General features: G+C 44.8%; 1 protein-coding gene and 1 pseudogene across 7 annotated transcripts in view; both read right to left on the reverse strand.

The window, feature by feature from the left end:
* AKAP13 (A-kinase anchoring protein 13) overlaps nucleotides 1–26615 on the reverse strand; it is a 322148-nt gene that overhangs the window by 168591 nt on the left and 126942 nt on the right. For all 7 annotated transcript variants that reach the window (XM_059371621.1, XM_059371619.1, XM_059371618.1 and 4 more), the window contains exons 4-5: nucleotides 23766–24062; nucleotides 15484–15667 (exon numbers count right to left, since the gene is read on the reverse strand). In XM_059371621.1, the coding sequence (XP_059227604.1) occupies nucleotides 15484–15667; nucleotides 23766–24062 (481 nt within the window). The remainder of the gene's footprint in view (nucleotides 1–15483; nucleotides 15668–23765; nucleotides 24063–26615) is intronic.
* LOC132029086 (syntenin-1-like) lies at nucleotides 4674–5692 on the reverse strand (annotated as a pseudogene).

Raw genomic sequence — 26615 nt, forward strand, 5'->3', positions numbered from 1 at the left:
GCTCTCTGGGAGATTCTAATGTGTAATTAGAATCCTCAGAGGATTCTAAGGTACAGCCAAAGTTGTAAAACACCACATTAAAGTATCCGACAGGTGCCAGTTCATGTTAACAAGAAAAGCACAGTCAAGGCTGACAAGTCTGCAATAAATACTGAAGTCTTGGATCTAATTAGCAAGTGCTCGGAATTTAGCTTATCGAAACAATTTAACAGAAGGAAAAATGAAGCTCACAGCAGCATTCATTACTTATTTTCTGATTTTTTAAATATTAAAACTAACACTTAACATTGGGTAAATGGCTTAAATCCTCAAGATAAAGTATTTTAGAGGGCCCCCAAGATAGTTACAAGACCAAAGAAATAGATGAGAATAGAATGAAGTAAAAATATCGGAACATAAAATAGAAAATCAGCCGCACCACTTAAAAAAACAACACAATGTGGGAGGTATATCTGAAAATGAAATGAATCTATTTTACTGGTGGCGGATTATCAGTAATACTATTATGTCTAACCTAACAGTTTAAAAAAAAAATCAATGCTAATTCTCCCTCCTTGCTATCATTCTTGCTTCTGGCCTAAGTTGGAGGACAGATACAGTATAGTACAGTGTATAGTATATACATATACTATAGATAGATATATTATAGTGCAGGTGTCACCAAGAGCTCTACGGCAGGGAACACAGAGCAATGAACCTGAGTCTGCACTGTGACAGTTACATCTAACTCAACACCAGGCCAACACCAAATGGTGTTTCTTAGATGTTCCTCATCTAAGAAAATAACCCAAATGACTGACATCCACTAAGTGACGTGCTTTCTCTTTTTCCTACCCTTTCCCTCCCCAGATGACTGAGGCCATCTAAGTGAGGACACAGAGACTTCTATTAAAGTATTACTTGGACCTTTATTTCTATAAAGTTAGTTTGATCTCTCGCAGAACATACAATTGTCTATTTTATGACAGTTACTGACTTCATAACTACTTACTGTCCTCTGCCTACAAGGTGCACTTAACGAGAGGAGAAATAGAGGCACATGAGAATTATCCTGAAAGAAAGCCATTATCACTATGACTAACAACATCAAATTCCAGGCTGAGGAAAGAGACAAAAATTATTACAAAATAATCTGAAACTTGGAAAGAATAATAGAACTATCTGGATAAAATAATCTAGGACTGATGACAAAAAACAGATCAAGAAGAAAAGTCCAATATCCAACAACTAGAAAAGAGAGAACACATCTTTAAAAAGGTTGAGTTTCTTTAGCTTTCTCATGAAGCAAATAGACACAACAAAAATCAAACAGCAACCCTAGATGTTCACCAGCTTAAACCATCTAATCACAATAGAGGGCAAGGAATGCATGCCCATTTCTCCCAATCTTATTTCTGAAAAGCATTTGAAACTCAACATAAAATATTAAGACCTAAATATGATTCTGTAACTCCAGGGTAAAGGTGACCATTAAAAGCAGCTGATTAACAAGCTTCCAAGGGAGAAGCTGCCACAAGCCTATAGATAAGTGATTTTTTCTACTTACAAAAATTGGTAACTTTAATCGCAACAAAGTCATCACTCTGTAAACTAGCTATTTCCAGTTCAAGGGGGAAAAAAAACAAAAAAACATTCTTGCTCATTAGTCTGGGTAGGACTCTTCAGACATGAAGTTCACGTGACTTTAATATAAGGTTACTGTCATTAAAATTTAACAAAAGAACCAATACTTATTAAGTCCAATAAGCTTCTAATGAGCTCGTGTGTTTTTATAAGATCCACTGCCCTGAGGCAGCATTTTTCCTAAGTCACTGTTGAAACGGATTCATCTTGTTGTGAAGCAGTTAAACAAATAACATATGTGAAAACGAAGCGACAACATCTCTTCCACACACTAGACGGGCCTTTTCTCAGGTCTCCCTTCTCTAGCGCACTCCTTATGCAGCAACACAGAACATCGCTCCGCTCTCCCTGCACACAGCACTGTACCATCAGTGGTCAGGTGGGTTCCAGGACAGCTGCTCAAACCACGGATGAAGGACCAGATTTTAAAAAAAAAGAAAAAAAAAGTTCCAATTCATTACAGAAGCAAAAACTAAAAATTACTAGAAAAGTAAAATACACAAGACACAAAATTGAAGCCCAAAGTTCTTGGTAGATTCAATTGATATAAAATGACTCGGTCAACTTAGCATAAAAGTTTCCAAACACATTCTCTCCACATCACACTGATCTCCTCACAGATCAGTGACAAAGAACGGGCCGCTCAGTACTCAGCTGGGCCTGCCTCCTTGTGAGCAGCAGTGGGTCCAACAGAGAAGGCTGCAGACTGCCAGGAACCACGTTTCACATTCCTAACATCTACAGACCCCAGCAAGACAGGCAAGCAGGAGAACGAAAAGTCATGGCACAGACAGGGACATGGAACACGGAACCAGCTACACACAGATGCTCTGGACCACGTGTCCTTTTCTCCCGAAGTACACCTCACAGAGGCCTGGGCAAAGCTGAACACTTACTCAATACCAGTCAAGAGTTTTTGTTGTTGTTGTTGTTGTTTTTTAGATTTTATTTCTTTATCAGAGAGAGAGAGGGGGAGACAGCGAGCACAGGCAGACAGAATGGCAGGCAGAGGCAGAGGGAGAAGCAGGCTCCCTGCTGAGCAAGGAGCCCGATGTGGGACTCGATGCCAGGATGCTGGGATCATGTCCTGAGCCGAAGGCAGCTGCTCAACCAACTGAGCCACCCAGGCGTCCCCAGTCAAGAGTATTTTAAAAGTTCAATCCCAGCTGGTGTTTATTATTATTTTTATTATAAAATCAAAAGCATCCAGGGGCACCTGGGTGGCTCAGTGGGTAAAGCCTCTGCCTTCGGCTCGGGTCATGATCTCAGGGTCCTGGGATCGAGCCCTGCAATGGGCTCTCTGCTCAGCAGGGAGCCTGCTTCCCCCTCTCTCTGCCTGCCTCTCTGCCTACTTGTGATCCGTCAAATAAACAAAATCTTTTAAAAAAAGAAAAATCAAAAGCATCCAAACATCCACTTTAACAGAGAAGTCACAAAGAGCTTCTAGAATTAATTCACTGACACGATTTCCCTGAACTGAATGTGAAATACTAGGAACTAATCACAGTACATAATAAAATAATACAGCGTAAAGCAGGATTCAGCTTTTCAGAGCACTTTCACCATAAATACCATTTTTACTCTTCCCAGTGACAAGGGCCAGCAACCTGCATATAAAGAACAGAAAGAAGCACAGATAAATGAACCAAGGTTTCACACAGCTAATGACTGAACGAGGGTTAAAAGATCAATTTTTTTGAGACTTGATTTATTTGAGAGAGCAAGCACACACATGAGCACAGAGGGAGAGGGAGAAGCAGACTCCCTGCTTAGCAGGGAGCCCAATGAGGGGCTCAATCCCAGGACCCCCCAGACTATGACCTGAGACAAAGGCAGACACTTAATTGACTGAGCCACCCAAGCACCCCTGAAAGATACATTTTTAAAATCTATTCCAAGTAATTTAGTATTAAACTTGCATGGATTAATGAGCTGTAAGAAAAGCTAAGAGCAAAATGCTTCTCTTAGATTACATTAAAAAAGGTGTTAAGGGTTATTCTAACCTCTAACACTCTTTTTTTTTTCCACTTTATTTATACATATTTAATTAAGATGAAATAGGCATAAACCATAAAGAAAAAAAATCAGGATAAAGCGTCACTTCCATTTTGTAGGGAGGGGTCAGGAAATGGAACAGATTACCTGGGACACATCCTAAGACCACCCCAAAGTAGTGAGGTTACAGAATGTTAAAGACAAAATTAAGTATTATTCCACTTAATCTACAAATGAATAAAGGGAGTCAAAACTTTATCCTATTTGGTATAAGAATTTTTACATTTAATATATAGTGAATCATTTCTTAGAAAGTAATACCGGTTAAGTTTTAGAAGGAAGAAATTTCCATCACACAACTGACTAGAAAATCTCAAATGCAACTAAGCAGCTATGCTATAGTTCAGTATGTACCATTACATTGTTCTGGGCTAGTGTACATTTCAGTTTAACACAGAACTGCTTTTTGGGTTTTAGAAAGGCAGCAATAGTTATATTTTGGCTTTTATTCTAGATGCTTAACACAGTTAAGGCGACAGTTGAAGCATATTAAGTAAAGGTAGTTCTAATTAAATGATGATCAACACAATCTCTACCAACCTACATACACTGTATAATGCTTACATGGAATGAAACCAGTGTACTTAATTGGTATTTTACACACACACACACACACACACACACACACACACACAACTAAAAAAACATCAAAAGCAGTCATTCTACATGTACTATGGTTACACATTAAAAATGCAATTATACCATAGAACTAAAGTAATATGAACAGCACTACTTGATATGTAAGATAAAGGTGACTGGTTCTAACACAGAGCTAAGCCTGTATCAGTCATTCTAATCATAATGGCTTGTAAAAGCATCGGGTTTCCAATAGAGAAACTACTCTATGAAAATCAGTTAAAATCTATCCAAAGTTTCACATCAGTAAAACCAGGATAAGGCTACAATGATCTTGAAGTGTGAACAAGATATCCAATCAGAACCGTAAGATAATGTAAGATAGAAAGGTCTTCATGCAGCATATGCTCTCTGGCTCCTAGAAAGCTTCATGTGCATAAGATAAAGATAAGTTGCCCAAGAAGTAAACTGGAGTTCAGTGAAGTTTCCATTGTGCCATGACTTTTAAACCTCAGGAATGGTATGATCCATCAGGCTTTTCATAATGCTTGGTGCCATCCGTTTAATAATATATTCAAAGATAAAAGCAGGCATGATTGTAATAGTAACTACAGTCTCAGATGTTGACAATATGTCTGCAATTTGAGAATCCTTCAGCCCAATGACATTCTCTGCCCATTGACTTCACAGATGTTATGTTCTGTGAGAAGACCATTTCTGGCTGCAGAACTATCTTTCACTATGGATGTTATCTTTCCATTTTTAAAGATAAAGCCAACATGTCCAGTACTATCCTTATGCATGGTAACTGTCCGTTCAGAGGGCCTGTCACGAACAGTCATAGTAATCTTCTCTCCAAAAGCTGTTTGAGTACCTTGTGTGCTTTATCAGAGCTCCAGCCTGCACAGTTTTCCCCATTGATCTGGAGTACTTGGTCCCCAAATCTCAGACCAACCAATGAGGCTGGAGAATTTGCCTGGACCAGATAAACAAATATGCCATTATCTATTGATGTAAGCCTGAGCCCAATTTTTCCATCTTGATCCTTACACAAAATGACTTCACGAATCCCTTGCTTAATTTCTGCTCTATGAATTCCAACATCATTACCAGTTACAGGAGCCACCATATAGTTCATACTAGAAGGTCTTGCCACCAACTGCCCCTGAACTGGTGCTCCAGGGACCACGGCCATATTTGCATGGATTTCTTCTTCATTTAAACTCAGGCCCATGTACTGGGAGAGCTCCGGATACAATTTAGGATAGAGATTTCCATCTCGAGAGATGGGAGCAGAAGCTTCAGACAAAATTGCTTGGTTGCCAGGGTTTGCAGAAAAGGCAGTTTGAGCCTGAATAACTTTGTCTACCTTCAGGTCTTCAAGAGATGGGTACAGAGACATTTTTGCAGGATTTTTCTAGGCCACAAGGACCCACTCGCCGCCGTTACTGCCCCGCCGCCTCCGGTAACTGGCCTCTAACACTCTTTCTTAACCGACAAAATCATTTTCATATGAGCATACATTTTCTAAAAACACGCATGTAAATAAAATCTTAAAAGAATACACATAGACAAAAAGATACTTCTTCTCAGTATGTGAAAATGCATTAGGTTCTATATGGATACTTGTTTGCAAGTGTCCCTATAAATATTTTTCCATTACTGATAAAATGTCTCCAAAAGCCCATCGAAAAAGATAATACTACAGATGGGATGACATTTTTAAACACGAATGCCACCTGGAAACTGGTCTTCTCTACATTGTACTTAAGTTCTTATTTCAAGACATTTCAAAATACATTTTCAGAACATGAATGACCTAGGTGATTTATTCACTCAAACCTTCAACATCTATTCATGCTGTATCTACTATGTTCCTGAATGCTACGAACCGATGAATGAATAAATTAGAAGCCAACATTCCTACTATCACAGAGCTTCTATTAGAAAAGGGTATAGTTACAGTTAGAGATACGCTTTTTTAAAAAAATAAAAGCTGGTGTTTATGGAAGAAGTTTCCTGTGGGTGGAGAGAGTGCATTCTTCAGAGAGGTAGTCAGGAAAATCTCTGAGAAGGGACCAGTATGGAAGAGCCGGCAAATGGAGTTCCTGGGACAGGACAGAACAGGCAAAGGGTACAGCAGAGCGCAAGGATCCCGTGCAGAGAAAGCCACGGGAAGAAGGCAAACATCAGAAAATGAGGTGTCAGAGTAGGACAGGGTTAGGGTCTCATGGGCTCTGCAGACCATGGTACCAACTAGGCTTTTACTCCGAGTCGGGTGAGAAAATGTGAGGAAGAGGAGAACAAAGGTGAAAATACAAAAGGATGAAATACTATTATTAGTTTGGTATCAGATGAATAGAACTTACTTATAATCCTCCAAACAACTTTGAGGCAGGGATCAGTGTATTTCCATTTTTCATGTGAGGAAACGACAGGCATAAGGAAAAATCTGTTCAAGTATATGGCTAGTAAGTGAAAGGCCAGAATTTTACCCAGACCTAATTATGAAACTTCTGTACCTCCTTCTATTGTCCAGTGTGAAAATGACCCTCTAACACTGTCAGACAATGACTACATTCCAATTAGACACACTGTTAAGTCTGATACGATACTTATCAGAAGCTAAGTAGGTATATTAGATTTCCTGTCACAAGTTTTTTTTAGGATCCATAGCAAGAAAACCATACATTAAGAAGCCATTCCTCAGAGATGGGGTTACAGCATCCAAACAGAGGATCCATGGCTGGCCCCCAACTCAAAGGTTCATGTACGTGGAACACCAAAATTCAACAATCACAGAGTGCATTTCAGCTCATTTCAGCATTCCCACCACTAGGCCCCAATCAACAACCAGTCAGCCTCTCCTCCTCACCTTACCTAGCAGGATGCAACTCAAGCAAAACTCTGGGCTGATGCTAACATACATGTAAAATCCTGTCAAATCGAGTGCAGAAGAAACCATTTTCCCGGTACTAACAACCCGAGTCATTCACGGGGGGGAAGTTCAAGGATGTGTCTTCTTGAGATCAGCGAAGGCCAGGTCAAGTGCCAGAGAAGCACCACTGAAGACGCACGACCCGTCAGTCTGGAAGCAGATACTCACTGGTGGCGGCTCAAACACCACGAATACCGCAAGCCCATCCTATCCAGGCCCCGGCGTCATACTGCAGCTTTAAGAGTAAAGCAGCCCTCCCAAAGGCACGTTTTGCTGAGTCTCCCTCTGACGGGAACTGCGGCATCTAGTTCCTGGTCTGAGGGCTGCTGCAATCTCGTCCCTGAAGCCACCTCACAGCCACGGTGCCGAGCCTTAGGGAGTCCTACGAGATCAAATGCAACTGCACAGAAATGCAGCGGGACAGGCGGAATGCCAGGAACAGGGGGGTGGGTGCACGGAGGGTGACCGATGCCCCCACAATAGATAGAAGGTTACTATGTTAGGTGCTTGTAAGGAACACACTGCTAGACTAGTTCACGTCCATGCACACGATACTCAGTTCTTCTCCCCTTCCCTTTTTTTTTCTTTTGACCTTATACTGTCACTCTGCCCTCAACTAATACAGAAAGAATGCAGAGGAAAGAGGGCACATAATTTGAGCAACAACTGAGTATCAGCGATTTGCTATAAATTCTGCGATGTTAAATAACTGAAAACGAAACTTTTCTAAGGTAATGGCCAGAACATGCTGGAAAGTTAGGCAGACTTGCTTCCATTCTTTACTCTGACGGTGCCACTTGTATGATCTTGGGTCAGTTACCGAATGTTCCCTGTGGCTCAGTTTCCTCATCTGTGAAGTGGGAATGCTGGATTTGCTGGGAGAGCCAACAAGCATGCATGTGAAGTATCAGCATGGTGTCTGACCCTCCCACGGCATTCAACAAATTGTGACTATATGGGATACTCTAGGGCTGGTGTAATTCTAAGGAACAAAAAAGAAGACAGTTTTTGAGTTATGTGTTTTTAAAAAAGGCACAGAACCTTTGCTTGTGAGTTAACTGTCGGACAACTAAAACGACATCCACATCACCCTACCACTATTTACTCCCAAAAATCCAAGAGGAAACTGCGGCTCTTCTTCCTGGCTGTGTCAAGGGATTGTTAGCATTGTGGGGGAGGCTGACCAGGAAAAAAAACGTGTCAGAAGCTGGACCGTGGTGCAGAGAGGTCCTCTTTACACACAGCTGAGCGGTCATCTTATTTACAATGGGTCTTCCTTCCTAGCTCTCCAGGCAGAGGAACACGCCCAGTTTCTAAGAACTTCACAAGCATGTTCCCATTTTATCCCAAGAGACCTAGGATGCACATGTTAGCATTTCCCATTGTACAGACGAGAAAAGTGAGGCTCTTAGGCGATTCTCAGTCAGGACACACCCACGGTGTGTTCGACTCTCCCACGGTGAAGGCTGAACAGCCAGGTGCTTTGGTCCAATATTGATTTTGGCCAAAAGGATTATTTGACATGCTTAGTTTTTTCCTTAATAATCACTTTAATTTCTGTTAATAATACATGCACGTAAAATTTCCAAGTCATTCTTTCTGTAGGTATCCCCTTAAGGAAACTCCCCAAAGTGACCAAATAAAAATCACATATAATGGTTACGAAAGGTTTATATGTTCTAGAGTATAGCGGACTCGCCCATCAAGTCCATCCTGTAGGCTCCTATTTTCTTCCACCAGGGTCCACAGTGAAGTCAGAAATGTTGTCAAGATCACGTGCTGTTGCCACAGAGAACCTGCTACCAGAGGTTAAGCTGTGTGACTACAGCTCTCTGAAGAAAAATGCTGAGGCCTGAAGTTGTAGGGCACCCGAGCAAACACAGGCTAGGGCCATTTGCATGCACAGAGCAAGAAGTACACACAAGGGAACACAAGACATATGGAAGAGCTTTGTTATTCCAACCAATGTGCAACACCAATCCATCCTTTTATAAAGTCCAAGACAGTGTAAAAGTTCAGAGGTTTTATAAACTGCTTCAAATTATTGGTCCATGACTTAGCAGCTGTGGTGATTACCTTTTGAAATGAGAAAGAGTTGGGGAGAGAAAGAGTTGGGGAGAGAAAAAAATAGACAAGAATTTATGCAAAGTGCCTAGCACAAATACAATAAATGACAGCTGGTGCTATTGTTATATAAATACATATACTATTCTCGGAAAGTGCATTCTGCAATTTTCCAGCATGCTGCCACACAGGTCAACAACCTTGAGATTACCATTTGAATGGATTTCTTAAAAAACTAGGAAATGTCGAGGCACCTGGGTGGCTCAGTGGGTTCAAGCCTCTGTCTTTGGCTCAGATCATGAATCTCAGGGTTCTGGGATCGAGCACCGCATCGAGCAGAGAGCCTGCTTCCCTTCCTCTCTCTCTCTGCCTGCCCCTCTGCCTACTTCTGATCTCTGTCAAATAAATAAATAAAATCTTAAAAAAAAACTAGGAAATGTCAAAATTCTCAAAATGCTTCCGTTCCGAATTTACCAAAAAAGAAAAAAAGTCATTGAGAACCACATCAATGAATCAACTAATTAAATGATCTTGTTTAGAAGACTGATAATGTTATCAAACATGCTTTCTCACAAAATCCTATCAAGAAGTTTAAAAACATCCTAAGGACAGGCTTGTGAAGAACAGCAATTCACTCTCCTGGCGGCCTTGGGCTGGCTATCTAAGCCTCTAGAAACTTTCCCATTTCTAAAGGAATACGGACTATATTTACACCTCAGAGGATTTGCTGGAAGGTCTAAATGAGAACACACTGAAGTACCAAAGTAGCAGGTACCCAGAAAATGTGTGTGCCCACCCCCACTTCCAATTTCCACTCAGTTCTACAACCTTATCTTCACCAGAACAGAGACCCAGATCACACAGTGAGAAAGGGGGATGGGTGAACGGACAGACATAAAGATGGACAGACAGATGGGACTTGAGCCAGAGAAATGTCAAGTTTAAAAAAAAAAAAAAATCCCTGTCTTTGGCTACTTTTTTGAAAGTAAGTTTGTACATTTGCTTCATTCTTTCTCCTCTTAAGCAAAAGCAAAGGCTGCAAACGTGCTTTGTGCTCGATGGGCTCCTGAGGACCCACTTGTCAAGAGGACGCCGAGAGCAGCCTGAAGAGGCAGTCGCTGTGTCCACAGAAGGTCTTGCTTAACAGCACTCCGCTCCATTGTGCAATTAGTACACAGGAGTAGTCATTGTACCCACTGACCCTGACCCCAGGCTTCAAGTGTAAAAGTGTTAAAAGAAGGACTTGAGAATAGAATCGCTTTGAGAGGAGCCGATCTGCCATACCAGATAAGAACAAACCCCCACCTAGTGCCTCATGTCTGCCAGGCTGCGACTGTGCTCTGTGTGTGCACACACGTGTCCTCTGTACCTGGACAGGTCCTTGGACTTTGCCCTTGAGCCTGGTTCTGTTACGCTGTAGCCTTGTACTTCTAGCCACTCACTTCACCTCCACTTCCTCAGTTATAAAATAGGGATAACAACACCTGACCTATCTATTCCTTAGGCTGTCAAGAGAACCAAGGTAAAAAGACAGCTCAAGTGTAAACAACACTACATTCAAAACCATCCGCTGGGTAACATGAATGAAAAGCAGAGGCTAGGACCAAAGAGAAAGCTGTTCACCCTTTCCAAACGAAGTGTTCATCATCCTGTGTCCTGGTGGCCTCTTCCTGAGTCTCTCCTCCGGTCAAGGTTTTGTACAGGGAAGATTGCGGGGAACAGAATTCCACGAATGTGTGTGTGACAGGAGCCCTATCACTTTCTATAAAGTCTCGGACTAGTTGCCTTAGCTCTCTGAGCCTTCACACTTCGCCCACACAACATAAATAAGTACAAAAATAAGGCCGATTTCAGAAAGGTTGTCCCAAGACCGAAGTAAAATATTAGCCGTACTATTTCCGACCATGATGTCTAGTGCGTGGCAGGCCCTCATTAAACACAGAGATTTACTGAGCTGGTACAGAAAATGACACGAGGACGGACACTGAAACGTGCTCTCTGGGCAAAGGAGGGATTTCAGCACTTCCATGCCGGCACTCCAGAGCCCACATTCGCTACAGGCCTGCTCCTCCTGCAGGACGGCCGCGACCGCAACCCCCCTCGCGCATCTGGAGCTCCCCGCTCCACCACCCAGAGGCGTCCCGTCACCGCATGGAGAGAGAACCAAACTGATGGTTTTAGAAGTGCTATCTATTACCCAAGGGAATGAGTTCAAACTCTGGGGAAGTATCTAAAGCAGGGACAACCACACGCTGCCTAGAAATCCTTTTAAGATTTTGGCAAAATTTCTTTAAGGTATGAAAAATTGTTCTGGCTCTAGAAGTAATGGGAAATCAAGGAAAGGGCAGTAATGGACACCACTGATATCGGTAGCTGTGTACATTCCTTCATTTATTTCTCGAAGCAACTCACACTGGAGATGGCTCTCTTGTTTCTCCCATGTTATAAACAGGGCTGAGGCTTCAGGAGCGAAGGGGATCCCCGGGAGCACAGCATCATAGAGGCAGCTCCTGGGTTCAAGACTCGACCACCTCAGCACAAATTCTGCCCATCTCTCTACAACTTCAATTCACAGAGACTGACGATAAATATCACAGAAAAGATACTCTAGGAAGACCCTCAACTGGAATTTGAGTTTCACTGGTCGGTGAACTACCACCTTACTGATTATGCAACTACATGAGAAACTTCTCCACAGAGCACCTGAGAGTCTGACAGAGAGCCGCAGTCAGCTCACTTGGGTATAACGCGGCATGCTGACACGGGCCAACCGGGTAGCATCCAAGGGATGAGAAACTCAGGCGGGCAGGTGACTTCCTGCTTTCTTCCCCATCACACAGGCTAAGAAGTGAGGAAGTTTCGATTTTAGCTAAGCTCTTTGTCCCGAAGCAGGCCCGCTCTTCGAGCTACAGTACCTGTTGCCCTGTACCTACTCTAAGCAATGACCATCACCTGTGTGACAAACAACCCTCGGTTCTCCACAGCACACACGTCAGGCACTTGGTTATAATTCCAGGGGGCAAGGATTTTTGTCCTTGTTTCTTTTTAAGAAGATAGAGAAACTGAGGCTGAGAAAGTTGAGCCCTGTGACATGGCTACAAATGGCCAAGTCAAACCACAAACTCTGGTTTGACTCCAAAGTCTGCATACATAGCCGTCAGCCACTACACCTGGAACTGCCTCTTGGTCTCAGCTCTTTCCCTTGCCCAAAGGAGAGATCCAGGTCCTCAGCCTGCTTGTGTGTTGTGTGTGGGATATCTCACAATGACACCTGTGTCCTTCTGGAGACTCCAACGCAACACCCATCTAATGTTACCTCCTAGCCTTAGCCCAACCAAGAGCCTCAAGACTTGGGTTCCCTCCCTCTTCTACCCATCACTAATTAGGGGACCTCAGGCAGGGGATGTTTGACTTCTTTTCAAAATGGGGGAAACAACTGTGCATCTACCTAAAAGCAGGGGAGGCCTAAGCGCTCTGGGTAAGATTTCTTCTCAGGCAAGACTGGGACATTTTGTCTAAGGTGAATTTTCCGATCATAAATACAACCATATTGATAATGCAAGATCAAAATATGAGCAGTGAGTCAAAAAAATTTCTCCTTTCCTGTCACTGAACTCAGTGCAAGTTAATAATAACAGATTACAGAAAAGGGAAGCTATCAAAAACATCCTAACAATTACTGCTATCTGCTAGGATTTAGTATCAATTCAAGAGTTCTCAAAAGACGTGGGTCATATTTAGATTATCGTTCACTTCCAAGGACAGCAGAATTGATTTTCACACAGAAGTGACTCCATTTATCAAAATGAATTATCTAACACACCTCAGACACATAAACACAAACAAAACTTGGACCCTAATCAGCACTGTCTTCTTCCCCTGCCTCCAAAAATTAAAAAAAATAAATAAATAAAAAACAACAACAAAAAAAAACCCACAGTAAGCAGCAAGTTATGAAAACAACAAATTTACTCTAGGAGACATATAAAAGGACTGAAATAAACTTGAATTTTCAATGAAGACTGGCATGCAAATAGTTATTTTCTAAGGGCAAAAATGTATGTAACCCTACCTCAATTTCATATTAATTGAAAAGACAGAATAAAATGAAATGGGCCTCGATGGAGAAACTTAATTTAAACAAGGGAAGAGGTAGGACACTCGAGTCTAAAGATCTTAGTGAATCATTAGATGGCGTCACACGTGGAACAACCCTTAGCTTTTCATAAACCATCCTGTGAGTTTCACAAGACAAACTCCTCGCTCAGAAACACGTGTGTAAACTTCTGCCTGGGACTGTAAAGGCCGCGGAGCCCATGCAGTCTATTCTTGGTGCCCCTTGTTCAGAATCCTAGGAGTGGAAGGAGCTCTGAACAGCTTCTTAGGTGATCTGGCTTCTGGCTCTGACTGGGCCACCTTGTCACCCTGATCCTGTCACAGCCTCTCTGGATCTCACTCTCCTCCTTATCCGTTAATGATGATCTCTCCTGACCTACAGTTGAAATTCTAGCAAAGTCTATTAACATCATGGTAACATTGAGTGATGGAGTAAAATCACCTCCTTCCCTTTTTTTAATTTGCTGATTTCAACGTCCTATTGTGGTCCCCCATTTGAAGATTTCTCAAGTTGGCTTTCCCTTCAAAAGGAGGTGAGTGGCTTTCGCATATGGAACAGAGCTCGTACTATAAAGCAAGCCAAAAAATCTTCTCCAAGAACAAACACTCTGGTTTCCTTAAAGCTGCGCCGCAGTCTTGTGACATCCTCACCAAGCATATAATAAAGCTGTTGTAATCACTCTATTTCCCCATTTGGATAGCAATCCTTAACCAACTCTGCTTCCCAGCAAAACCCAGAGCTACAAGGTTACACTTAGAGGAAATGCTCTCGAAGGGCAGCATTTAATGCAGAGTTAACTGTTTCAACTTCTGGAACAGGCTTCTTGTGAGAAAGCCCTGAGGCGAACAGCAGAAGGAATCGAATCACCCGCCAGATGGGAAGTACGAAGGAATGGAACCGATCACTCCTGGAATACTGTCGCAGTAGAGCTCAAGTATCCGGAGCTCATCTGAGACGAAGAGCGCCCCTCCTACTGTCAGGGATCCCATGCACCCATCAGAGAGCCTCTGAAAAGAACCTTTTGTCTGACTTGACTAGAAAAGTTATCATCTGGGCAGGTGAAAGCAACAACAGACAGACCAAAAACCCGACCTGTGTAAGTACGAGCAGGGAGCCTTACATGCTGAAATGAAGTCTCTTCTTGCCCCATCCAGAACCCCCCCACTCCCCCCATACGGCTACAAATGACAAAAAATAAAAAGCAACTAAATTAAGTCTAACAGGAGCAAAAGACTGGGAATTTGGGAATATCCACTTAACTTATGAGGGTCCCTCGATTAGTGAAGAACGTGAATCCCAGAGGGTTTATTCTCGGTCAGACTATGTGGCTGAAAAGATGTGGTGACCGTAAAATAATAAAAACTATGTATTAAACAAGAGAAACTACAGCTGAAGTTTCTGCCTTTTATAAATATTCCAGGGGAAACAGTCGGCTGTTGTAATGTACTTCTCTTCTTCTACAAGAGAAAAGGCCTCCTCCAATGTTCTGACTGACAACCTTCCTTCGAAAGACTCTATGAAGAGTCAGAGTGTCCAGCCAAAGAGTGCAGACGCGCAGGACTCCCTACCACCCGTCTCCAGGACAACTCGGTGGCTTTCTCCTGCTTCTCATATGAAGAGACCACGGCTCTTGATTTTATTCATGGAAATTACAATCAGACCCAAACCCAGTGGTTCAGCATATTTTCTGCATGCAATGATTACATTCAGATATTTGTTTCTAATTAACTTAAGTCTTGAAGACATAACTGAGAAAATATATGGCAGAGAAAAATCTCTTGTACCAAGTCAGAATAAGCTACATACGTGGTCGGGGAATGCTGCCCCCACAGACGAGACCTCGTCTTAGGGTTCAGTGAAATATCAAGAGGCGAGAAGCAGGGAGGCAGGGAGAGAAGCTGGCAACAGGACTTACGTTTGCGTCTCACAAATGAAGTGGTTAGCAGGAGCGAGCTTACCAGCCTCCGGCAGAAGGCAAGGCACAGAGCTGAGGTTTTAGTTCCCGGCAAACTCACTTGGAGATGCCAAGTGGGCGGCGCTGCTATGAAGCAAGGGGTGGGGGGGTGGGGCCAGGCATGAGGGGAAGGAAAGAGCGAGAAGGAGCACTTACTCAGTTAGAAGCCGGTGCAGCTTGTGATAACCCCGCTCCAAGGCCAGGCTCACAGGTGTCGCTCCTTCCTGGTTGTGGACGCTGAGAGCCCCGCGGCCACCTGGCTTCTGCAACAGGAACCACGTCAACCTCAGCAGCCCCAGCCGCACAGCAAAATGCATCAGCGTCTCCCGGGGACCGCCATCTGTATGTGGGAGAGAAAATCAGTACAGAGAACGTGAAAACGACAAGCAAACAAACAGAAAGACAAGTTACGTGAGCACTGCCGACTCCAAGTACCTAAGATCCTAGAGTTAAACCACAACATAAACAGGCTTGACGGTGGCGGGCTGCGGCCAGCTCTTGCATCAAGACGGAACAAAGCTGAACAGAGCTTAAGAAGCAAAGTCTCCGAAGAGAACCATGACATTCTATATCCTGATTTACCACATTTGTGCAAACCATCTATATGGGCGGATTTGTAAGAGTGAATTCACACATGTGTTCTTTTCCTTAAACAAGAAGGTGGGGTGGGGGGGATGCAGCCTCACAATGTGGGGACACATGGGGAATAGCTGTTGGGGCTTAGATGGCTGTATTGTAAAAGGTATAATTAAAGAAAAAATAACACCCAGACAGGAGCTGGCTAGGTAAACACTAAGAACAGGTTCTGCTTGTTAAGTACACACAGGTCCTTCTATTCCCCCACATTAAGGGCAAATCAAATTACCAGCACAGCCAGCTTTTTTTTGGCTTTGTTTAATGAAAGAAAGAAATGCATCTCCAGGCATAATAAGCCTAATTTTAAGATAATATACTAGTAAGTTCAGTAAGAAAAAACGTGCACTTGGGCTTATTTCACTTACGGGGAAGGCCCCTCTTTAGTACAGCGAGTCACGCTGAAAGTGGTCAAATGAGGAAGGGCTCGGGAGGCAGACAAATCTGGGTTTGGAAGTGGCCATTTACCACCTGAGACTGGGCCCGAACCATTCTTACCTCTCAGAGCTTCATTTCTGCATCCCTCGGTGGGGCACCTTCACCTCACACGCAGGACGGAGGCAGGCGGAATGCGGGGATAAAGACGGGCTACAAGATCCGCCCTCAAAGCCAGGCTTCCCTCCCTTTCCCGGCTCTCTCCTCTCAGACTTCAGATTCCGTTCCAGGTTCACCAACAACCTCTCTCTTCCTCAGGCCATCCCCTGTGCCCAAGCTGGGATGAAGCCTCAGCAGGGCTGCGGTACCAGGCCCCACAGGCTGGACGGGACTCACCTCCAGGGGGCGCCACTCAGACACTGCAATGGGAATGGCGCCCAGGAGCGGTGCCTGCCTCCTCTCCTCCGTGGCTACCACGGGTCTCAACTTTTTTCCTGGGCATCCCCAAACTTCCTGGACCCCACTGCTTCCTCCTTACACTCAAGTCCGTGCTGCTCATGTGACTAGCAGTGAAAAACGAATCCAGCTTTGAACCAGCGATTTTACAGCGAAAGGCTTTCCAGTGTCACGTGTCTTTCAGTCTAGTCTCCCTATTACCAAGGTAAATTTTTAGATGCAAAACTGATCTTTTGTATTTTACATTTTTCCTACAGAACTACGCACACTAATTCAAGAATTCACAGGGTGTTCAGCTGAGACACGTGGCTGGAAAGAGATCAACACCCCAGAAGAAACCCTGCATGGGCAGGTACAAACCATAATAATCAGGACCTTAGAGCAGGTGGCAGGGCCAGACAAAAGGGCAGAAAGAACCTTCACAGAAGATCAAATATCACCACCTGACTTGTGCCTTACAGTTGTTCACAAGCACTCTGACGTCCTTATCAAAAACCAAAAAGCTAATAAGGCTCCGAGCAGGAACTATGTGACTTTTTAGAGACTGGTCAATTCCTGCCTCACTACGTGACACCTTCACACCCCTTCACAGCAGTCTTCTTTACAGCCTCACCACTTCCGACCCCTGATTTGCTGAGTCAGCTCCAAAAACAAAGCCATGCACCTGCTCAAGCTGGCACCTTGGTTCCAGCACCTGCATCCTCCCCAGGTCTGATTCTAAGGTCCTGAGCAGAAGGTGCCACATGCACTTGTAGGTTGACCCCTTTATGCAATTAACAGACGACCAGAAGTGTGATGCGTGGTCAGGACCCGCTAGATGTCTGCTCTGGACTATGTATTTTGTATTAACGCTTTTCCCACTCACAATAACCCCATTAGGTCTCACCATCCTCAGGTTGAGGCAAAGACAGGTTAATAACTTACCCACAACAAGAATCATCAAGATTTGAAAATTCTTCTGTGAACTCTAGAGACCATACCCTCTCCATTAACTCCACCCTCTTTTTGTAAAAAAGAAAAAAAAAAAGCAATCAGGCAAGCGAGCTCTTGTGGTTTACAAAGAACCTTTTCATGTTTTCCTCCAATAAATAAAAATGTTTACCCAACTTAGCCTTCATTACTGCTTTTATTTCTTTTGTCTCCGCTTAAACTCCAGCACACCCACAATTTAGGACCAACTTCTGTTCTCTGGTCTCTATCTTCCGTATTTCTTCCTCTCATGATCCTTTGTCTTTCCCTCTGTATTCTGTGAGTTACTCAACTTTGTCCTTCAGATCACTAACTGCATTTCCTGTGATGTCAACTGAGTCCTTTGTCCCCAGTTTGAATTTAATTATGTTATGAGATTCTGGATGTCCCTGCATCATTTCAAGCAACTCTCTTTCCATCTTTGCCCTCACTGTGATGACTTCTCTGCAGATGTAATTAAAGCCCCTAATCAGTTGATTTAATAAGGAAGATTATCCCAGATAATCTGGGTAGGTCTGTCTAAATCAGCTGGAAGGCTTTAAAAGCAGGGCTGAGGTTTCCCCTGGAGGCTGGCCTGAGCCTGTGCTCTTGGAACTCCAGCTGCTCCAGATCTCCCCTTCCTGACTCACTGAGGATGACAGTTTTGGCTCATTTCAGTGGGTCTGAGCTTGCCCATGGTCTTCTCCTCTACTCCTGCCCTGCGAATCTTGGACCTCCTTGACCAGCCCCCACAATAGCGTAAGGCACGCCATGCAAGAAGTCTTAATGCACATTTCTCCTGCTCGTTCTGATGCTCTGGTTGAACCCTGACCGAGGGGCTTCCTGCATATTTAGTAGATACTCCCTAAACTTACTGTTCTGGTTGCTTCCTTTTCTAATTTCATAATAGATCTGACTTCTTTGAGCTTTTAAAGGACAAATAGGAACTCTGTTCTAAATTTTTCTTTGGTTTCTTAAAGAAAATTATACCTGGGAGTCTCCCTTCTGAATACTCTTGATACTTCTCCGTTTCCTTTAGGCTGTAATTTATTTCACAGGCCATAGGTTGGTTCGCGGGCTTTCCCATTTAACCATGCTCAACTGGAAAAATCTCTATGGAGGCCCGGCTTCCACTCACAGAGAAGGTAGCAGAAAATGCCTTAAGTCTCACTTGCTATCCACTTAAGCAACCTCATTCCCACACCCATTCCCTCCGACCTGCAGAGAAAGCTGACATGCCTAGCAGACATTCATGGTAAGTATGCTGCAGCATACTTTCTCAAAGTCAGATTTTCTGATGAAGCAAAATGTTCTAAATTCTGTGAACAGTATAGCAATCAAAGACTACATTTCCCTCCCCATCAATCCACCTAAATGCCCTGCTCACAGTACTCTCTGAATTCATACCTACGTGACTCCAAAATCACCATTCTCCCTGCTGTTCTGAACCACCTCTTGGATAAGCCTGCAGCTCCGCACGAGGCAGGAATTCTCACACTCCACGGGGAGGGAAAACGGTGGGCCAGTGTGAGCGATGGGCTTGTCGAAAAGGACACCTGTAGCCCTGCCACACAATCAAGGTTTGAGAGACAACAAAACCTTTTGGAGCTGAAGTCCTGCCATGACCAGGAAGTGCTTGTCCTGGAAATCAACAGATATTAACCCTCTGCCAAGAAAAAAATCCCCAGTGGTCTTTTTATATTTTATTATTTTATTTTTTAGCAACAATGATAGCTGAAAAAGGATACAAATATTAGAGAGTGTAGCTAAGGAAAAAGTCTCACGGAAGGGGTGTGGGAATTAAAACACCAAACAATTAGGTTGAGGTTCTAGTAACCAACGTCAGATACACAGAACTGAGACCGCCCTGGCTGTTTTGGGTGCAGTCTTTTTTAAACCGGTCTAATCCTTCTCTCCACCCAAATTTCTCCTTGTGGGGAGGATTCCCACCCCAAAAGATGATAAGATCTTTTCATTCAGCCATATAATACCGGTGATTGAGAATGAAGATCTCCCCCAGGACTTTCTCCTCCACCCTTTCTTCAGAGCTAGTCTGCAGCCGGCTGGCCCCTGCTACCCTACAGGGTCTTTCAGGTGAAAATCATCCCCATTCACCCAACCTTCAAACTTCGACCTTTGCGAGCCACAGAGGGACTGAGCAGCAGGGCCAAGAAGTGAGACTTGCTCACTCACAGGGAAGCTCTCCCCGCCCCATCATTCACCCTCCACCCAGATGCAACCTTATTGCTGATGTTTAGAGCAGAACTAAGGCCAAAAGGACAGCAGAGAAGCTCCTTTATGTAACTGCGGATGGAAGGACTAGACGGACAAACTCCCTTCCCTCCCGCTCGTGGTTTAAAGTGAAGAGTAACTTTAGAGATCAGTAAAAGCAAAAGCAAAACAGCCTCGTTCTGCCTCAAGGAACTGTTTTTCCCGTGCTGTCCTGTGGCAGCCTTCAACAGGACAGCTTAAGTCCCTTATAGAGCTCATTGATGTTCTGTCTCTAACAGGTTACTGGACGGTGGTCAAGGTATATTCAAAACAAAATGCTTATCCACCAGCTCACTCTCTCCCAGGAGGTCTTCCTCCATTTGACAGATAAAGAAACGGAACCAGAGGTGAAGACTTTGCACAAACTCTTGCAACAAAGCCAGGCTATAGACAAGTGGAGCCCCCTGCCCACAGGACAGTATCACCTCGAAACCAAGAGTTCTCAGCGTCACGTTCACGCCTGCTGCGCAGGGAGACCAGGAAGCCCTATAAAACATGTCCGGGTTCTCCGGGTAGGCAGCTGGATGCACTTCATTCTGAGGAGAGATCTAAGCTATTTTCAAAGGAGTCACTGACCTGGAAACAGTTAAAAAGCGCTGCATCTAAACACAGAGTGGGAGGGTTAACCGCAAATCTCGTATGACCCCTTTGTGCAAATATCAGGCTGGAACAACTGTCAACATCCTAACCTTCAACAGCAAGGAGTCCCGTTATGTAACAGGGCGCCCTGTGTACCTGCCTCTTCACCCCAGGCGACAAGCCTGCTTCGTGCCTGCTTTTTTTTTTTTTTTTTTTAAGACTTTATTTACTTATTTGACAGACAGAGATCACAAGCAGGCAGAGAGGCAGGCAGAGTGGGGGGAGGCGGGGAGGGAGCAGGTTCCTTGCTGAGCAGAGAGCCCGATGCAGGGCTTGATCCCAGGACCCTGAGCCGAAGGCAGAGGCTTGACCCACTGAGCTACCCAGGCGCCCCTCGTACCTGCTTCCTTTAACAATCTTGGCAACTCACTGATGTGAGCAGAATGCTTCTTTACATTCGTCCCTCAGCAGCATGCACCTCGTGACCGGTGCCGCACTGCCTTTCAGGTACCTGGTGGTGCAGGCTCTAGCCCACCAGGGAGGGAACAACTCCGCCGCAGAATGCGGATCTGGCACTTGCATCAATCAGGCTCCTGACCCCAGGTGCTGACTTCAAGGTAGGTCTATCGAGTTCCATGCGTGCGTTTCACCTTCCAATGTACATACACCTAACTTGTCCAGTTTTTTTGTTGTTCTTTTAATTATTTGTAACTTATGAACAATGAAACTGGCTTGTGGGGGTATACAGTCCTGTGAGTCTGAACACAAGCACAGATTGTTCTAACCACCACCACCAAGACATAAAGCTGTTCCAACATCCAAAAAGCTCCCACATGGCAGCCCCCTGCAGTCAGACCTCAGCCCCACTCCTAGTCCCTGCAAACTACTCATCTGTTTTCTGTTCCCATAGTTTTGCCCTTTTTAGACTACCACACAAGTAGAATCACACACTATGTACCTTTGGAAATGGACTTTACCCAGCAAAATGCATCCAGGCTGCTGCATTTGGACCCCCCAACAATTTGTCCCCTTTATTATTTTTCAATGTTATATCCCCCTTTTTCATGAGTGGTGTCCCCCGTATGGACATATCATTACCGGTTTACATATTCACCCAATGACCGAGATCTGGGTTGTCTGCGGTTTTGAATGATTATAAATAACGCTGGTGTATGCATATCTGTACAAAGAGTTTCCGAGTAAATAGAAGTTTTCATTTCTCTAGAATAAACAGCCAAATGTGGAACTGCCGGGTCACATAGTAAATGTACACTCAACCTTGGAAGAAACTGCCGAACTGTGTTCGCGCGCCTGTATCATTCCGCACTCCCACTAGCACCGTAGCAGGCACTTTTCTGGGCCTTGCTGGCCCCTGGTATTTTTTATTTTACCCATTCTAACAGGTGGGCAGCGGTACCTCACTGTGGTCTTTAACACACTTCCCTAACCATTCAAACTTGATTCAGCTTTTGCTAGTACCGCTTGAGCAATTTTGTGCAACAGAAACCGAAGAAGCACGTGGCAAAAGCTGGCCAGTTCCCTATGAAAGGCAGGGAGGCTAAGGCCCAGAGAGGGGAAGTGACAGGCCTGAAGTTTCAGACCTGTGCTCTTTCTAACAGCTCTTTTTAATCATGGTAACATGAACAAATAATCCCACTCCTGTGCCTTCTTTCAAGACAAAAACAAAACCATAAAAACACCATAAGCCCCGTAAATGACGAAGGTGACCCCATCTTGACATGGACGTGTACACAGCAACCAGAGTTCCCGCGGCCATAGCAATACAGAACAGGAGGGGCTTGCGGCATAAAGCCTCAACGGGAGGTTTCTGAAAAAGTGCTCTTGTCCTCAATGGTGGCAAATACTTTGATCTTTAGATCTTAGCAGTGGAGGGGCTCCTTGGTCTATATTAATTAGGTAGAGAAAAGGATAAATGCGTCCTTCCTTGATGGGACCTTAGAGTCCGCGTTTCCCTTTTTATTTCACTGAGGCAGGCAGCTTACCGCAGCCAGCCCCTGATGCTGAGGGACACCACTGCCGCCCCTGGCCACAGCTTTCAGAGGACCAAAGCTGGCAAATACCTCTGTAGCCTTCTTCCATGGGAGGAAGTCTGTGAGAGCAGGCGTGCTCCGTGCTCAGCACGCCCCTGACCCAGTCCCCTCTGGGTGTTCCTGCTCAGGATCTGCTCTCGGGCAGAGAGGGTGACTTCTGGCCTGCTCTCCCTATGGAGTACGATGATCAGAGCTGGGTGGCCACCGAAGGGCAGCGTCGTGACTGTCCAGCTCTTTCAGAGATAAAGCAGGAAGGGGAGCAAACCCTTCTGGCAGATGAAGCATCAGCAGCCCAACGAGCTGTCATCAGTAGCAAAGCAAACCTTCTGACCTCCATCTGCATAACTCCTAAACCTTTCCATTCGACTTGAACTCAGGAGGCAAAGAGCGTGTTACTTATTAGACCCCATGCATATACTCTTTCATTTAAATACAGTCATAAAACCATGACATCTAGTAGATACGCATCTGCTACACAAATGATTATGTAGGAAAACCCCTAAGAGGAACACATGGTTACTATGCCAGTGCTTTTTTTTTTTTTTTTTAAGTGGAACCCTTCCTTCCGTGAACTCTCACATGGAAAGCCAGTAGATAAAATAAGTGAAGAGTGAAATGGCTCTGTTAAAGAAGTGTGGGGTTTCACAGAGGCCAGGCAGCTCTGGTGTCCCCCTCCCACCTCAATCCCCCATCTTTTTGTTCCTCTAATTCCATGGAGTCTCTCAAAAACTTCAGAATACAATAATGAAAGCTCTTTGATAATGAAATACCAAAAGGATGACAAAAATTACTCTGCTACTGTCCTCATAAAGGACAGGCCACACTTCCTGTGCTTGGGAGGACACATGAGAACTGCAGACCCGCAGCCCAGTGCCGCGTGCGCCGCCCTCTGCTGCAAACAGCGGCCGCACACAGCCACACCAAGCTCCTGCTTGGGGCCTTTCACTGCAAGAACAGGTTTAACAGCTCCGAGAAGAGAAGGCGGCAAGGCCGCTCTACTCCAGTAACTGCGAGATCTACCCAGCTACTGTGAAAGGCGTGAGGACAATGATCGTACAGAAGCAGGCCCACTGAGAAATCAAAGTATTCTAAATTCAGTCTCTCTGCGGGTCATTAAGTGCTTACCCTGTAAAGTCTGATCTGTCCCCAACACGTTCCACTCTGCCGGCAGCTTCAGGTGTCTGAATGCCAGGGCGACCTTCTCGTCAAGGGAATTCACATCCCCAGATGGGGGTCCTGATCGGTCAAGAAAACGAGTGAAGTTCAGGGCCTGCTGATTCCCAGCACTGGTCGCGAGGAACTGGGCTGCATCATACGCCTCATCCTGGATGAACTGGAAGTCTTCTTCGGCCACCACAAACACGGGAAGGCCCTCCTTGGAAGCACAGAGCAGCACCTTCACGGTCTCACAGCAGTCATGGCCTAAACAAGACACAGAGAGCAAAGAAAACAGTGTTTGAGTCCTCCTGCCGGAAGAACAGTCTCCGAGTCCTCTGCTGGGAGGAGGACAGTCTGAGTCCTCCCACTTAGGAGGAGGACAGTCTCCGAGTCCTCTGCTGGGAGGAGGACAGTCTCAGAGTCCTCTGCTGGGAGGAGGACAGTCTCAGAGTCCTCCGGCTGGGAAGAGGACAGTCCCTCAATCCTCCCACTTGGGAGGAGGATAGTCTCCAAGTCCTCCCGCTAGGAGGAGGACAGTCTCAGAGTCCTCCCGCTGGGAGGAGGACACTAGTAGGTCCTCTTTGCTCTTCTTGCACAATACACAAGTTCTCCTTCCTAAAAGAAAGTACTTCCTCTTCTCTGACAGCAATCCAAACTTCTTTACACTTATTTTCAGCTCTTTTTCTGAACTATTATTTGCAACTATGAATTAGTTCCCTTACTGCCAGTAAACAACTCTGTTCCCCAAATGTATCCCCTATAGCTAACGTCTGGCACCAAACAGTCTCTGAGATCCCAGGACATACTGAATTATGGCTGTTCAACTCGAACAGAGGAAAGAATGAAAGCTCAAGGATCTCGTCAGGCCTAGCAAGTCTGATACGACTGAACTGAGCCAGATCTGGAAACCTAACAGGAAGAAAGCCACGCAGACTGGTTAATATAGGAGGATTTTTACGGATTCCCCAGCACTGCCACAGTGCAACTGACCAAATGATGAAATATTTTGAAAAGTACAAAACTACCTGATTCTATTTCACTATTATTAGCAATTCAAGGCCTACAAAATGCACTCTGCTGTCAGATACATGTTCTTTCCTGTCATGTAATGACGTCAACAACATCGTCTGGTTCACAGGGATGACGCAAAGCTGCGGCCAGAAGCCCAGTTCAGGAGGGCAAGCATGCCGGAGATCAGTGCCCACCGTACAGACGGGGCAGACCCCATGAGCTGCCACATACACGCCGCCCCAGAGAGCTCCACTCGAGTAACATCCACACTGTTTCTGTGGAAAAGGCCTTCCTGGAGAATCAGACTCTGCTGGATTTTTAGCCTCACAGAGTTAAGTATGTACAACATGCAGAATATAGTCATTGAACACCCTGTTGTCCCTCAACTTCCCAACACTGATCTCAACAGGCTAGAAGTACGCCCCTAACATCATCATTCTTCTTCCAAAAAATCTCTCTGGTGAGAAACGCAGAAAGGAAAATGGAGCCTGTCTTTCTGCTGCGTGAGTGACGCCACCTGGTGCTCTGGCAGATTCCCCGCAGGCCCTCACGCGCAGAGACTGCTTGTCCACAGTGGGGTGAGGCAGAGGGAGCCCTCTATAGGGCCACGGAGCTCACTTTCCCTACTGTGGCCAAAGGCCAGGAGAGGCTTCAGACGTGGACAGAACAGACGAAGCCTTCTGCTGCCTCTGAAAGAGAAAACTGTAATTGTTTTTCCCGTGTGAACAATGAGAATAATAAGTAAATTGATTTTCTGCATACGATTCTCCAGGGGCCTCTTTAAGCCCTTTACCCTGGTGACAAAAGAAATCTCTCACTGTTGTGTAATCTTAGGGTGGTTACAAGTATTTACTGACCAAGTGACTACCACGCTATCCGACATGTCATTTTCTCTGTACAAGAGATTGAGGAGGTAGGTACTGTCCTCATGCTGCAGATGACAAAACTGGGACTCCGAGAAGTAAGGTCACAAAGATACCATAAGAAGCAGAATCCATTATTTAAATTCAAGTCTGATGCCCAAGGTCGTGGCCTAGTGAATCATGATGCAAGAGTTCTGTCCCCGCCTGCAAGGAGCCTAATACCCGAACCGCAGGCCAGTACAACGACTGAGCAACAAGGACAGGTTCACTAACCACTGAGATCCGCTTCCACATGAACACATCACTCCACCACGTACATGTCCTGCCTTCCGAGTTGAATTCTTTCTATGAAGGCTGTAGGAGATAGAGCATCCCCTGCCTGGTGCGTGTCTGTACCCACACATGCTGATACCCACATACGTACTTCAACTCAATGCATGTGTTGAATTTATACATTTAACATATGACATGAAATTAGGGGGAAAAAACTTCTGATTTTCCTTTGAAGGGAAGCCAGCCTAATTGTATAAAACAACAATGTCAATTAGAAACAAGTCAACAGATTCAGGTAGTAGGTTTAGAGATTCTTCTGGCAGAAAGTATTTCTTTTACACTGCTCTATAATGGGGTACCTGGGGGGCTCAGTCAGTTAAGCATCTGCTTTTGGCTCAAGTTACGATCCCAGGGCCCCGGGATGAAGCCCCGTGTCTCTCTCTCCCTCTGCACTCCCCACCCTCTGCTTGGGCATGCGCTCTCTCACTCTCTCTCAAATATGTAAAATCTTTTTTTTTAAGGTTAAAATAAAAAAAACTGTTTTATAACATCCAATAGCTAGATAGGCACCAAGCCCAGGGCACTGGGAATACAAACGTGAAAGACTCAGCCCTCTGTTTCAGCCCTCCGGAGGTTTACAGTCTGTAACGGGGAATCAAACAATTTGCAG

The sequence above is a fragment of the Mustela nigripes genome, chromosome 13 (genome assembly GCF_022355385.1).
Source record: "Mustela nigripes isolate SB6536 chromosome 13, MUSNIG.SB6536, whole genome shotgun sequence".
Lineage (NCBI taxonomy): Eukaryota > Metazoa > Chordata > Mammalia > Carnivora > Mustelidae > Mustela > Mustela nigripes.